We start from the raw sequence: 16,009 nt of genomic DNA on the forward strand, positions 1-16,009 counted from the left end.
TCAGTAAACTGACGGTTGGATTAAAATTCTCCAACGGTCCAAAATCAACAAACAAATTCACATTGCTAAGAGAAACGGATTGGCTACTCCCCCTGCCACCAGCCAATGGCTGGTGGTCGGTGCTATGTGGGCCCCACCATGATGTACATGTTTCATCCATGCCGTCCATCTATTTTTATAGATCATTTTATGATATAAGACCAAAAATGAAGTATATCCCAATCTCAATTGGACCACATTAAAGAAAACAGTATTGAATGATCGTTAAAAACTTTTTGGGGCCATAAAAGTTTTGGATCAAGTTGATATTTGTTTTTAACCTTCATCTGGGTTTTTATTACCTAATCAACATATTGGATGTCAAATAAACAGTACAGGGAGCCTTAGGAGAATTTTAATGGTGGATATCCAATCACTATTATTTTCGTGTGGTGTGGTCCACCTGAGATTTATATCCCTCTCATTTTTGGGCTTGTATTAAGTCATAAACTCATCTTTAAAAATGAATGAATGGAATGTAAGAAACACATACATTAGCGCTCACAGAGCACTGACCACCGGCAATGGCAAGGGGAGTAGCCAATCCGTTGCTGATAAGGACCGAAATCTTTGTGAGAAATTCAGTTCAACTGTTTTGAGAGCTTATTTTAGGACATTCCACTGAAAATAATGTGTATCCAAAAACTTAAAATGAGCTATCAAAACCGATAAATGGCATGGATATACAACACATACATCCACCTGTGTCTTACCCGACGCCGATTGCGTAATGACAGCGGCAGTAGCGAGGTGGCTACAGACAGTGCTCACTGGGACACATCATGATGTATGTGTCCTATCCACGCCATCCATCTTTTTTTTTTGAGACTATTTTATTATATGACCTAAAAAATGAGTCAGATCGAAATCTCATATGGACCACACCACAGGAAAGAGTGGTGATTGAACACTCACCGTTAAAAACTTATTAAGGGCCACAAAAGTTTTAGATTAAGCTTATATTTGTGTTTTCTCTTCATCCAAGTTTTTGTGATCTAATCAACAGGTTAGATGATAAATAAACATTATAGTGAACCCTAGGGAGATTTTAAGGGTGGGCATTCAATCTTCATTATTTATTTTTTTGTAGTATGGTTCCATATATCCCTCATTTTTTGGATAATGCTCTATAATAATCTGAAAAAATAGATAGACGGCTTGGATAGAACATACATACAACATTCGGGGCTCACATAGCACTGTCCCTGGCCACCTCTCTACCGACGCTGTCAGTACGCAATCGGGAGCGGATTAGGTGTTACTAAGGTGCTACCGTTACCATGGGGCCACCTTGATAATATGTTATATATCTACTCCATACATCCGTTTTTCATCCCTTTTTAGGAGGTGATTGTAAAAATTAAGAATATCTAAATCTCATGTGGATCACACACACCACAGGAAATAGTGGTTATTGATCGCCCACCGTTTAAAACTTCCTGAGGCCCATCGGAAGCAGATCTATCATGTTTATTTGCCATCCAACCTTTTGATAAGGTCAACCTGACCTGGATGAAGGGAACATACGAACATCAGATTTATCCAAAACTTTTGTTGCCTATAAAAAGTTTTAAATGGTCATTCGCCACTTTTCCAGTTGTGTGGTCCACCAGGGATTTGGATCTGCTTAGATTTTAGTACGACGTCCTAAAATGAGTTGGAAAAAACAGATGTTAGTGGTGGATATACAGTACATTCATCAAGGTGGGCCACTTCCAATACGATGTTACTCAGGTTAACAGCTCCCTGCCTCACCTAATCGCCGCCCCTTGCCACCAAAGAGGTCATGTATACCTGACTGGGGGCCCCACCATCCACACCGTTCATTTGTTTTGACAGCTTATTCTATGGCATGATCCCAAAAATGAATCAGATCCGCAGGAAACAGTGGCGATTGACCATTGAAAAGTTCATGTGGCCCACTAAGGTTCTAGATCAAGATGATATTTGTTTGATCCCTTCATCCCGGTATTTGGGACTTTATCAACAGGTTAGATAGCCAATAAACATTCCATTGGGTCTCAAGAAGTCTTTAATGGTGGGCATTCAATCACCACTTTTGTTTCCTGTGGTGTGGTCCCGTTAAATTCCATGGATAGCAGCTTGTCATCCAGTTAAATTCTTCTGCATCATGCTTGCCATGGGTTGAATACAAGTACGGATAATACTTCATCTGAGTTTACAAATCCCCGTCCAAGTCAGTGGCTTACCTGGATCTCACCTGACCCCAGGAAATTCCTGCCGTTAGAAGCTAGGTGAGGCTTTGTAGACAATCCACTCAAAATGAGATTAAATTGATTTTCATACTTTAACTGAGCTTCAATGAAATCATCCTTAGACAATTCAAAGACCATTATAAACTCAAATAGACAGGACCTTTCATGTGTCAGTAGAACAACCAATGGACATAATCGGTAGATCCAAAACTTAATCAATCAAATCCTTACTGATCATCCAAACTCTTCAAGAATCCCTGTTTGTAATTTATTTCAATAAAAGTTATCTTTATTTGACATGTGAAACATTGTAAATCCCAGAAGCAACCAGCAGACCTAACCGAAAAAATTAAAACTGTAAGTGATGTCATCATCCCTAGTTTCATTTTTCACTCTCTAAAGTATCATGGAACTTATTTTGTCGAACAAAATGGTGCCAAGTGGACCGTTAGCCCACCTCAAGTTAATGACCACCTAACATGCTTTTTACCTGACCAAGATTTTTATATGAACCCTTGTAGATGTCCAAATCTGAAAATGGAACTACTGTCAGTCTTTGTCTACAAATGCAGCATTGCAGCTGCCATTCCATGGGGGCCATTGACAGATAGGGTGAGTGAGAGAGATGTTGGCGTGGGGTCCTCTTCTCCGAAGACTTCATAGATTCTTGGCTGAGGTGGAAGCCCAACCCAACCCAAGAGGATAGCTCTGAAAAAAAAAACGTCCCTAAATTTGCGAAACCATTGCACTCATTCAAGTGAGGTGTACCCTGAGCAAATATCTCAACCTTCCACCGTAGCCCAATTTGTACCAAATCCAGAACAGCCATGGCTAATAGTGAAATAGCTCTCCCCTTCTCAACCTTTGAAATGCGTAGGACTCTCCTCCATAGCCGCATTCGTAAGATCCATGCTAATTTCTTACATCCAAGAACTGATACGGAGCATAAAGATCATGTAGGAAATGCTATTTCAGCTCGTACAAGCACAAGTCCCATCAGCCTGAACCCAAGATGGCTCAAGACAGCAACAACCGCTGCTAGCTCTCACGCTTCTTCCAGCCTATAGTTCACTCGCACCCTAGCAGACAGTACAAGCACAAGTCCCATCAGCCAGAACCCAAGATGGCTCAAGACCGCACAAGATATCCAATACCCTCTCAACGAAAGCCTCCAGCCAGACCGCATACATATATACATATATGAGAGATGCTAACACACAACTAGTTGGACCGTCCAACTAGTTGTCGAAATAATGCTAATAAATATTATTTTGGAGAAAGTTGTTTTAAAGAGGAAAAGGACTGATGGCTTAGGTGGGACCCATGCTGGAGTTAATATGAAATCCACACCAACCATCCATGGTTAAGGTGGACCACACGATTAAAAACAGTGTCTAGGAAAAGCTTCTCCTCCAAATTACTTCCCTTGGTATGGTCCACTTGAATCACAGACCAGCCTGATTTTTCAGCTTTGGGCCTAACATGGAATTACACATCTAATGATCAGAGTGGATCTCATGTATACATTATGGTAGGCCACGTCAAATGATGAAAGGTGGGACTTGGTTTCAAGAAAGACTCGGATTGCAGGCAGAGAACACAAGGCCGAATTTGTGTTGACATAGCAAAGCTAGCGTGTGCCTCGCCATGACTTGTGTTATATTCACACCATCCATCCATTTTTTTCACAACATGTGGGCATTAGCCCAAAAATGAGGCAGATCCAAAGCTCAAGTGAACCACGCAAAAAGCAGTGAGGGTTAAACCCCCACCATTGAAAACTTATTAGGGGTAAGTGGATTAAACCCCCACCATTGAAAACTTATTAGGGGTAAGTTCTAGATCCGATATTTTTGTTTTTCCCTTCACCCAAGTCTACGTGACTTTATGAACAAGTTGAATGGAAAATAAGTGGACCAGGAAGGTTTTAACAATGGGTGTTATTGTTTCGTTACTTTTTGTACTGTGGTCCACTTGAGCTTCGAAGCGTCCTTGTTTTTTGTCTGCCCTAAGGAGGGAGCGTCCTCACCTGGGGATTCTTGACAGATTCTGCATAAAAAAACTGCTAAGTACTCGTAGGACATCCACTAGCCGATGGTTTCCAACCCTATAGAAACAACAACCGCCCCCCTTTGTCCAGAGAGGCAGAAAATAGTAAAGAGAATGGCCTAGATGCTTGGAGAAATTATCTTCACTTTTTGCTCCCCAACAATGAGGAGATTTACCACCTAGGGTGCTCTACAACTCGTATGCTCCTACTTAAGTTCTGCACAGCAAGCCAACTCACCAAAGCCAGCAAGTCAAGTCTGGAGTAGAGTCAAGATTAGGGATGTCTGATTATCCTTTTCTGACTCAAGAAAGTATTTGACTTTGCTTCTCTCTTTCTCACATCCCAAAGAAGCTCAAAACATGGTCTATTATGCAATTTCTCCTCTCAACAAATACCATTTCTTTTCTTTTATTGCATTAGTTGTTATTTATTTCTTATTTTACTTGCCTGTCCAAGGTCTCAGCTCTGTGAAGCAAGGTTAGAACCTTTTATCTTCTTTGTTACATGTTTATTAATCACTTGTTAAGTCTTGGCTCTATAAAACAAGGTTAGAACCTTTTATCTTCTTTGCTACATGTTTATTTTGTCTCCCACCCACTGTCTTTCGACTTTGCAAAGCAAGTGTAGGACTCTTTTTGTTTTCTTTCTTGGCTGTCTGATCCTCTTATAGGGTTATGCGAAGCATGACCATATGACTAACTTTTGTTACACATATATGATTTCCTTAGAAATTGCTCGTCCCTTGAAGTAAAGACTGCATGTGAGTGTAGGTGAAAGAAGGTGCCTAACTTCTTCCCACGTAGCCAAAACCCTTACCCAGGTGGCCATACACCAGGAGTCATTAACGATTCCCCAGCCTAGGACAGGTCCATAGACTATAGCCGACTGTGGGCATATCGCAGGTGGAGACTCGAGTCTTTTAAACACAACATCTAGAGGCCACCCTTGGAAAGGTACTACACAACCAAGGAAGCTATGACAAGACAAGCCCAACAACCCATGTCCATCGGGCCCTTGTTACCCGTAGAAGATCAACTGCACGCAACAACGAAAACCCCCATCTAGTGAAAGGCGGTCTTCCACTGCAGCTGCGCATGTGCCTCGGGGGAGGGTGTTCACAACCGTTCAATGGCCAATCTAGTGTACCCAGGTAACACCGCAATGGGTGTTTCTATGACCATGGGGCCCACCTTGATATATGTGTTATATATCCATGCCATCCATCACTTTTTTCAGCTCACTTTAGCGCATGGTCCGAAAAATAAAGTAGATCAAAATCTCAAGTGGACCACACCACAGCGAAGAGTGGTGATTGCTCATTAAAAACTTATTGGGGCTGCAAAAGTTTTGGATCAAGCTGATATTTGTCTTTTCCCTTCATCCGGGTCTATATGACTTTATCAACATGTTGGATGGAAAATAAACATTACGGTGGGCCCTAGGAAGTTTTAATGGTGGGCAGTCAATGTCCACTATTTCCTATGGTGTTGTCCACCTTGATGATGTGTTATATATCCACACTGTCTATCTGTTGTTTTAACCCCTTTTAGGACATGGTCACAAAAGGTTAAGCAGATCCAAATCTCAGGTGACCACACCACAGGAAAAGTGGTGATTGAACTCCCACCATTAAAAACTTCCCAAGGCCAACCGTAAGCAAATCTGCAATGTTTATTTGGCATCCAAGTCGTCGATAAAGTCAACCAGACCTGGATGAAGGGAAAATACAGAGATCAGCTTTGATCCAAAAGTCTTGTGGCCTCCAAAATGTTTTTATTGGTCATTTACCACCTTTTTCCAGTGGTGTGGTCCACCCGAGATTTGGATCTGCTTAAGTTTTGGGATAACGTCTTAAAATGAGCTGAAAAAAGGGATGGACATATATATACAACATATTCATCAAGGTGGGCGCCACACGATAAGGGTAACACCTACCCAAGTAACACTAAATCGGCTCTTACGCCTATGATATTGTTATGATTGGACTCGGATTCCGTAGTCACCCCTCTGGTACCGCCGTGGTGGGTTTTGGAAAGTTTCAGATCAAGCTGATGTTTGTGCCCTTATCAACAGGTAGGATGGAAAATAAACATTATTGTGGGCCTTATGAAGTTTTTAATGGTGGGCGTTAAACCACCACTGTTTTCTATGGTTTAGTCCACCTGAGATTCAGATCTGCGTAGTTTTCGGGCTCATGCCCTAAAATGAGGTGGTAAATGGATAGACTAACATGGATAGCAATCCAATTGTAAGTGATGCAGGACATGAAATTCAGATATGATGTGCAAGATTTCAGATTTAAGATCAAATAGTTCATAAATAATTACACAAATTCCACATCCCACACAAAAGTCCAAATATTCAATTAAGGGGAATCTATGTGGGTCCAGGCCTACACATGTTAGGGCTGGATCAATAAAAATTATGAACCAAATAATACTCAAAGGGAAATAGAAATCATCTACACACGCATGACAATCAATCCCTAATCCAAGGAATTCATCAATTTCAAATCAAGGAACCCTAGGGTGAGAAAATAGATGGAAATTGGGAATTTAGGGCAATCTAGGGTTAGGGTTTATAAAATTATGGATGAAAATAGGAAAACAAGAGAAAAACCTAACCCAAAAATAGCTCCCGTGTGCGAATGGTGCCCCGGGGCTGACGCACGTGCGCAGATGGGCCAGCCGCACGTGCGATGAAGGCCCGCCTTCCCAAATCGGCTTCTTGGCCGTGGTCGGCCAGACTAAGGCTGCAAAACCTCCAAATTTCACGTCGATCGGATGCGCGATCTGTGCATGGTACTCCGCCGAAGTTTCAGCCCTCCTGCAAGGCCAGATTCTGGAAATCGGCTGTAAGGAGAAGAACAGCTACAAAAGCTGATGGATTTGAAGCAAGGATGGTTGTAGAAGGTGAGAAGAATGGGTGATAGGAGATAGGGGCGGATCGGGATAGATGTGGCTTCGCACCACGGTAGTTAACCCTTCGATGAAGGGAGGGCTTTGCACCCAATTGGATTTCCACAACTCAAGAACTTAAAGGAGTAGAAAAACGCAGAAATTTTTATTAGTCTTCAATGAATCAAAAGAACTACAAGAGGTGCTTATTTATACGAAAACCCTATACTCCAAAACTCGCGTCATATGCATAACCTATTACTTGGCGATAAAGTAAACTAAAATAAAAACCAAACAAAAAAAATCTAAAGCGTTCATGATGTTCGAAATAATAACAATAAGCAAAACCTAAAATAAAAAATCAATCCGACTAATAAGCTACGATCATGAGATCCCATGGTGGGCTTTTCTTGATTGTCGGGCCCAATCTTTTGAATCAAAACTTCGTCTCCTAACTAGGAAGCCCTCCCTGGACGTTGTCATCAATCCAGATCGACGATGGGGTCCTCCTTCTTGCGTACGTGCGTAGGGGGCGGCGTGAGTGTGCGTGTGTGCGTAACGTCCCCATCAATAAGACATTGAGAAAACACAAGAAAATCCTAGGAGCTGAAAGAGCATGCAATTTCTAGTTTCACTACACTTTTCTTCTCAATTTTGGAGGCTTATGGATGGTCTCAACTGTAGGAAATTTCAATCATCAAGTGGGTCACATAACATATGAGTTAAAGAGAATCACACTTACAAGAAATGGACCAAAATCCACATTCAACGTAAACTCATGCCCCACCAAATAACCATACTGACCAACCTAGCTCTCCCCACTGTCCATTACAAGTGGGGCCCACCTGATGAGTGACCCATCTTCACAAGAAAAACCAATGCTTCGCTTGTTTTGGCTGATCAAGAACTAAATTTTATGATAAACTAAGCACGATATTTCCATCGAAGTCAATTAGTGAGTTGGGTAAATTCCAAAACTCATACCATTGATCTTGGTTTCCTCCTTCAATCTCTAATCTCCAACACTCTTTGCTTTCTTTCCTTGAAATCTCCTTCTTCTCTAATTCTCTTTGTTGTTGACCGGTCGATTGTCGACCGTTGCAGGAGAGAAATGGCCATGGAAACCTTAGGTTCTATAATCCACCAAGCAGGAAAATACCTCTGTGGCTTCATATTCTCCAAGGCCACCATATTCATCAAATTCCAATCGAACGTGGAAGAACTCAACCGGTACATGAAACAACTTGTGAATCTGAAAACCACCATAAATGAAGAGCTTGAATCCGCCGATAAATGGTGAAAGATGGGTGTGGGCTGAAAGATGTCGAAGAAATCCAGATCAAAGTGAATTCGATAGAGGAAGAAGTCACAGCAAATGAAGAAATCTAAATGGGTGTGGGCTAAATTGTTGTATGCGATATAGATTGAGCAAAGAAGCAGTGGAAAAGCTCGTGGATGTGAAAGAAGCTACACATTCAGCTAATATTCCAATGGGGATGGTGGTGAGGAATCCCCGAGCACAGGCGGTTGAGGAGATCCCGGTTGCACCAATCATGGGTCCGAGAGTGGCACTTGATACACTAGAACGGATTTTGGAGCTTGTGGTGGATGAACGAGTCAAAAATATTGGGATATGGGGGGTATGGGAGGAGTAGACAAGAGTACTCTAGTAAAAAACTTGAACAACAAGCTTGAATGCTCTTCCTCAGCTCAAGCTTTCGATGTTATCATATGGGTAACAGTATCAAAGGACTCAGACATGAAGAGGGTTCAATCGCAGGTCGCTAAAAGATTGAACGTGAGGATGAGAAGGGGAGAAACCATACAGGAACTTGCTATGCGGTTGTTCGCAGAATTGAAGGGGAAGAAATTCCTCTTGATTCTCGATGATGTCTGGGAGAAAATCGATCTGGATGAATTGGGTATACCACATGGGGAAGGTCACAAAGGTTTTAAGATCATATTGACCACTCAATCTCTTGATGTGTGTAGGGGGACGAAGACGGATAAAGACATCAGAGTGGAAGTTCTTAGCGACAAAGAAGCTTGGACGTTGTTTTGCCAAAATGCAGGAGACATGACTGATTTGGACAGGGTAGAAGATCTTGCAAGAGCTGTTGCTAGAGAATGTAGCGGTCTGCCACTGGCGATCATCACCGTAGGGAGGACTATGAGGGGGAAGACAAGGATCGAGTTGTGGAAGCATGCTTTGGAAGAACTGCGAAGCTCAGTCCCAGACATCAGAGGGATAGAAAAGGAGGTCTTTTCTCCATTGAAGTGGAGTTACGACTCATTACAAGATAAGAACATCAAACCATGCTTCTTGTGTTGCTCTTTATTCCCTGAAGACTACTCTATCAAAGCAAGCAAACTTGTACAATACTGGATAGCAGAGGGATTAATCGATGAGAGGCAGAATTTCGAATCAGCATCAAATAGGGGGATTGCCTTGATTGAAAATCTCAAGGACTCATGCCTCTTGGACAATGGCGCACACGAGGGGACGGTGAAGATGCATGACGTTGTCCGCGATGTTGCCATCTGGATAGCATCCTCACTCGAAGATGGAAGCAGGTTCTTTGTTCTATCCGGTATGGGATTGAATCAGCTGCCAGAGGAAGGCATGTGGGAATCAACGAAGAGAGCTTCATTCATCCAAAACAAGATAAGAAGGTTGCCGGATCGCATGGTGGGATGCTCTCAGCTATCAACTTTGCATTTACAAAGCAATCCTCTCAAAGAAATCCTAGAAGGATTCTTTACAGGGTTGCAAGCACTTAAGAGTCTTGAATTTAAGTGAGACTTTCATAAGATCATTACCACTTTCTCTTACAGAACTGCGAGAGCTTCGTGCAATTTTTCTAAGAGATTGCACTTTTCTAGCAGAGTTACAACCAATGGGACAACTCACGGAACTCCAAACACTTGATCTCTCTGGCACCCAAATCAGCAAACTGCCTAGTGAGATAGAACAATTGGATAAACTAAAGCAATTGTATCTATCTCGCACACTCAATTTAGAAAGTATTAAGGTCGGTACAGTATCAAGGCTGTCCAGTTTGGAGGTATTCGACATGTCTTTGAGTGTTTACACCTGGGATGTCGAACAGAAGGCTGATGAGGGAAGATTGACGATTGAGGAACTGTCGTCTCTCAGGTTCTTGTCTGTTCTTTACATCAGAATACACAGCATTGCTTGTCTTGCCTTAGATTTCAGTTGGTTAAAACGGTTGAGAAGATTCTACATATGCATTGGTCCAAGAACCTGCGTTTCAGAATACTCGCCAATGTGGAACAATGAAAGAAGCACAATTATGAGTGGCGTCGATCTCTCAGGGAAAGGGGCCGACGTGTTGTTGAGCAGCACAAGTGCACTAGTGTTGGGTTCGTGTAAGGGCCTAAACAGCATATCTGGATTAGTTCAGAAAAGGAATTTCAATCTAGCAACCCTAAAATCAGTTCGGATTGAGGGTTGTCGTGGGATCCACAGTGTAATAACAGGAGAAGATGTACAAGGTAGCATATTACCAAATTTGGAGGAACTGGACCTGCATTCGCTCGGGAACTTGACTTGCATTTGGGAAGGAGTGGTTCCTAATGGAGAAAGCCTCAGGAAATTAAGGGCATTGCGAGTGGGCGGGTGCCCATTGAGTAGTCTTATTGCTTATTCCACAGCTGGAAAACCTTGAAGAGATCAAGGTAAGCTCCTGTTATAACATGCGGGTGATATTCGAAGAAAAGGAGGCAGTTGAAGTAACGAAACTTAATGGAGAAAGCCTTGGGAAATTAAGAACCATAAAAGTGGACCATTGTGTGCCGTTGAAAAGTCTCATCTCCTATGATCTTCATCGGCAATTAAAGAACCTTGAAGAGATTGAGGTAAGAAACTGTTCTCAAATGGAGGAGATAATCACAACCGAGGAGGTGGCGGATGGACAAGCATCGGATATCATCAAGGAAGAGGGAAATGCAATTCCAAGGCTAGGGATTTTGAAACTCTTTAGCCTAAAAGTGAGTGATTGCCCAATGTTACAAAAGGGTTCTCAGTCTGTCGCTAGTCCCAGGTTCTTGGAAGATCTTCATGGGTTCTCATTTCCAAATGGGGAATGGAACACATACACTTCTTTCTATCAATCCCCATGAAAACAACTAAATTGGTTTTTTTTCTCAACCCATCCAAGTTTGATACTTAGACTTCTTGTCGTTTGGGGCCTGCAGTCATGTGCCATAACCCGGAAGTCACAGCACTCAGATGATCCTACCCCCAATCAGAGGACTCTTGAGGATTATAAATGGCAGTTAGAAAAAAGTTCAGCCATGTCTGTTCACAGTAGCACATGAGAGCGCGGCTTGGCTGCAACCCTAGAATGAGCGATGTGGGTGGGACCCTGACCCTAGGGCCCACCTAGATGTATGCATTGCATGTGTTCATGCCATCCATCTGTTTTTCCAGCTTATTTTAGGGCATGGTCCCAAAAATGAAGCAGATACAAATTTCAGGTGGACCACACAACAGGAAAAGAGTGCTCATTGAACGCCCACCATTAAAAACTTCCTAGAGTTCACTGCAATTTTTATTGACCATCCAACCTGTTGATAACGTCACACAGACCTGGATGAAAGGAAAAACAAATATTGGCTTGATCCAAAACTTTTGTGGCCCACAAAAGGTTTTTAATGGTCAATAATTACTCTTTCCTGTGGTGTGGTCCACCTGAAGTTTTTATCTGCTTCATTTTTTGGACCATACCATAAAATAAGTCAGAAAACAGATGGACGGCATGTATATACAATGCATACATCGAGGTGAACCCTAGGGTCTGGGTTACACCCACAGGAAAGTGTATCAGGATAAGCTATTTAAGCATTGTGAAATTCATTTGGGAGATTTATTTTTACTTATTTTCTTTGCTTATCTGTTTAGATAAATCTTCAATTTTGTTTTCCACTTTTTTTATTCCCTGTAATAGTTTCTTAAGTTCTTATACATTGTGATGTAAACAACTACCTCATTGGATAAAAGCTACGAAATGTATTAAGTTGCTCTTTTGATGTACGGTACTGTCAACCTCATTCTATCCATGGATGGGCATGATCTTTCGGCCAGATTATCTATAAGACAGTAGGTCCACTTGATAAACGGATTAGACACCTTGTGGAAAAGGTGCATGTGGGGTATGCAGACATTTCGAGAAGAAAAAAAGAAATCACATGCAATTAGTATATGGTACAATAGGGAATTTCACCTTCAAATTCAATGAAGAATTTCAAAGAATCTTTTTTAATTTAACTATAGTAATGAAATTTGTTTTGATTTAGTAGAAGAGAGATTTCCTATTTGCACCACACAAACAGTTGTATGTGATAATTTCTTATCGGAGTATGAGGTAAAAGATGTGGCCTTTAATAAATCAAGGCTCCAATACAAAACCCTTTTGCATCTTCCGAATCATTCCCGCAGGAGATACAGACCGATTTTTTCTTATCCTTCAATAAAAAGATTCATTCCCTTTGTAAAAAAATAGGAGGCAGAACCATTCATCTATGGAATTGAATACCTCATTCAAGAATTTTACTGATCAATCCATAGGAACTGGTACAAAAGGCAAACCTCTTATGCTACATTAGATCTATCTCCGTTATTGATAGAGTGAATAAATCTGCCATTTCTTAAAATCTCTATTTTGATTCAACCGGTGGATATTATACAATCCTATGATTAATGGACATTTGAATGGTTTAACTTAAGTTGCTTATATGCCACTTGTATGCTTTCTTAGTGCATATGTTTATATGTGTCGACCATCATACCCTGCCTGAGTATCAAAGTTTTTCTCTTGCATAATATATTAAGCTCTTCAGTTCTAGTGGACCGATGGTTCAGCACCTAGATCACTCTACTGGTTAGGACAAAATCTCCTAGACAGGACAATCCTAGTGGACCGATGGTTCAACACCCAGATCACTCTGCTGGGTGGGACAAGTGTCATTGAGATTTTGAAAATCTCGCGAAATACACTAAACCATTTCATCGCAAGATTTTTAAAAATATTAGTAGATTTTAAAATAGGGATTTTTACCGCAAAATTCCTCACAAATTATGATTTTACCCAATGACTCTATAACTGAAATTTAGTTGTTTTGAGTGGTGATATTCCCATAATGCACACTGTGCACCTCTTTCTTTAGAATGTGGTAAAGTGGAGAAATGTGGGATCCACATGATGATAATTTTATGATATTTAACCTGTCCATTGATGTACTCTGCCATGATGTTCGAAAGAACAAAAACTTTAGTCAATCTAAGCATAATGTGTGTCACACCATAATAAATAATATACACCAATCAAAAACATCAAAATGCATGTGTGGTCCATCTATGGATTCAATCAGAAAGATTTTCAGTTCATGTGATTATTACGGGTGAGTGTGTCTACTTGACAGGCTGGATCTCAAACAAAAACCATTTGGGCCCCAGATTTTCATGATTATATTACTTTTAGGGTATATTCATTTTTCCAATTACCCTTGTAAATGAATGAAATGGGTACTGATTATTATTTCGTTTACTTGTTTTGTGATGTCAGTCACATTTGATCACAACAACGTTCTTCCATTATTTGTTTTAGCAATGTAAAATTGTACAGATTGAGATTTTATAAGGTAAAATTGCAGTGACCTCTCTCCATTTAGATTTATGTGCCTAATACTTGTCTAAACAGATAATGGGAAATGATAGCGATGGTCCACTTACATGAACCAACAGGCCCAAAGAAAAACAATAAACAAGGGTACTAATAATTTCCTTCTCAAAAAGCACTAGTAGGTATTTTCATTTGTAGCGGAATCCCTTGGTAATTTTGGGATTTATGAGGAATTTTTCCGTTTAAAAAAAAAAAAAACCATCAAAATATTTAAATCTCCCAAGAAATTGCTGAGATAAAGATTTGTGACTATCATTGTTGAAAGTGAGAAACAGGATAAGTGAGGTTTCCAATTTATTTTGTATGTAAAGAAATAAATTTAAAAAAAATAAAATAAAATTGGATAGTTTTACCAGCCAAGTCTTTTACTTCTTCTTCTTCTTCTTCTTCTTCTTCTTCTTTTAGACATTTAATCAATCACTTGTCATGCGGTCCCAGTCTTCACTCTTCTGCAGGTCTCTTCAATACACCTTTTACCCTCCTACCTTTTCAACTGCTGCTTACACGCACACTGCAGAGTACTAAATCTCGTTGAGGCCAAACGTCGAACAAATGGTGTGTATCATCTTCTATCCGATAAAACTAGAGAGCGCGAAGAAACTAGCGTGATGAGGAAGGAACAGAATACGAATATGTAAGCGTGTCAATGTGGCACATGAAAGCAGTATCCGAGCCATTCATCAGGGGCCTCATCAGGTAGGCCAGGCGTTGAGGAAGCGTTGCATTAAAATCATTGGGATTAAACGGAATGTGGAAGATGAAACTTCCAAAGTGAAATGCAGAGTGCAGACATGCGAATGCACATCTTGACCCAACTCTGTGGGGCCCACTGTGATGTATGCGTTTTATACACACTGTCCATCCGCTCTTCAAGCTCATTTTAAAGCATGGCTCAAGTGAAACAGTGAGGATTGAAGGCCTGCTTTTCCAGGTCTGTGTGAGTTGATGAAGGTTGGATGGCGAGTAACTTTAATGTGGGCCCTGAAAAGGTTGTCACTATTCTTACGGTTTTTTTTTTCCTGTGGTGTGGTCCAGTTCAGCATTGGATCTACGGCTTTTTCTGGCTGATGCCGTACCATGAGCGGGCAAAAACAGATGAACTGCATGGATAAAACACAAACATCACAGTGGGGCCCACTCTTTTATGGCTATTCGGTGGCCCTGCATGCACCCCAACTGCCCTACCCACACCCCAAGAAGTTTGTTGCGCCAGCGCATTCTACGTTAGTAATAAGCTTTGAAGCCAGCAAGCTTCCTGACTGCTTCGAAACGGCTGCGCACTAGCACGCTCAGTAGTTTTGAAGCTGCGCTATTCCTTTGAAACCAAAAGTCCCCTAATCGATGAAGAATCGAACCGAACTCGCACATCTTTTTTGGATATAGGGACACGAGAACCGATATGAGTAATCAATCGCTTTTATCACATCCTCAAAATGGATGTGTGAGTATGCATGTGTATATGTGAGTATGTATCTCGTTCATTTTGGTCTCACAATCCTACTGATCAAATTCCGGCGACCCGCGACCCTCAGGTAGTGTTTGCGGTCATTCTTGAGTTTGGTCACGAAAACCCGACCCAGATTAACCCAAGACCTATGCCATTGCAACCGCATCGTCGCCGCGGTTCCAACACCGCGTGTCGTGCGTAAATACGACATGTGCATCAAAAGTTGTAGGCCGCACATTATTTGGGTCATTGATCACGATGTGGGACCCACCTGGTGCTTGTGCACGTTTTCTTAAGTAGACCCACCCTAGTTCCATCATTTCCTATGAGAGCTATCATTACTTATAGCCATCTAGTCAACTCTCTTATAAGTCATCATGGATTTTCTTTCCAAAAAGGTCATCATGAGCTTTCTTCTCAAAAAACAATGATTTCCTTACATTGCAATGATGAGTTCTCTACAACACTCCATCTTCTTCTCATATCCTTCATTTTCTCTCCTCTGGCAACCCAAGAAAAAGCCCTTGGACGTCCCCTATATTCCAGCAACCCCAGCCCATTTTCTCTCAAAAACCTCCCAATCTAACCTTTGAAAAGTAATCTCAACCATAGATTTATAACCCTCGGAGATTAAGGAGCTTTGAGATGGGAGAATC

General features: G+C 41.3%; 1 protein-coding gene across 1 annotated transcript; it reads left to right on the plus strand.

Annotated features, from left to right (window-relative positions):
- Positions 1-8,844: 8,844 nt before the first annotated feature.
- Positions 8,845-10,002, plus strand: LOC131220138 (disease resistance protein At4g27190-like). The gene has a single exon (XM_058215108.1). It carries the CDS (start codon positions 8,845-8,847, stop codon positions 10,000-10,002), a length of 1,158 nt encoding a protein of 385 aa, XP_058071091.1.
- The last annotated feature ends 6,007 nt before the right edge of the window (positions 10,003-16,009 follow it).

The sequence above is a fragment of the Magnolia sinica genome, chromosome 12 (genome assembly GCF_029962835.1).
Source record: "Magnolia sinica isolate HGM2019 chromosome 12, MsV1, whole genome shotgun sequence".
Taxonomy (NCBI): Eukaryota; Viridiplantae; Streptophyta; class Magnoliopsida; order Magnoliales; family Magnoliaceae; genus Magnolia; species Magnolia sinica.

Coding starts and splice junctions, on each gene's coding strand:
- LOC131220138 (XM_058215108.1), top strand. CDS start 8,845: ATGGGAGGAGTAGACAAGAGTACTCTAGTAAAAAACTTGAACAACAAG.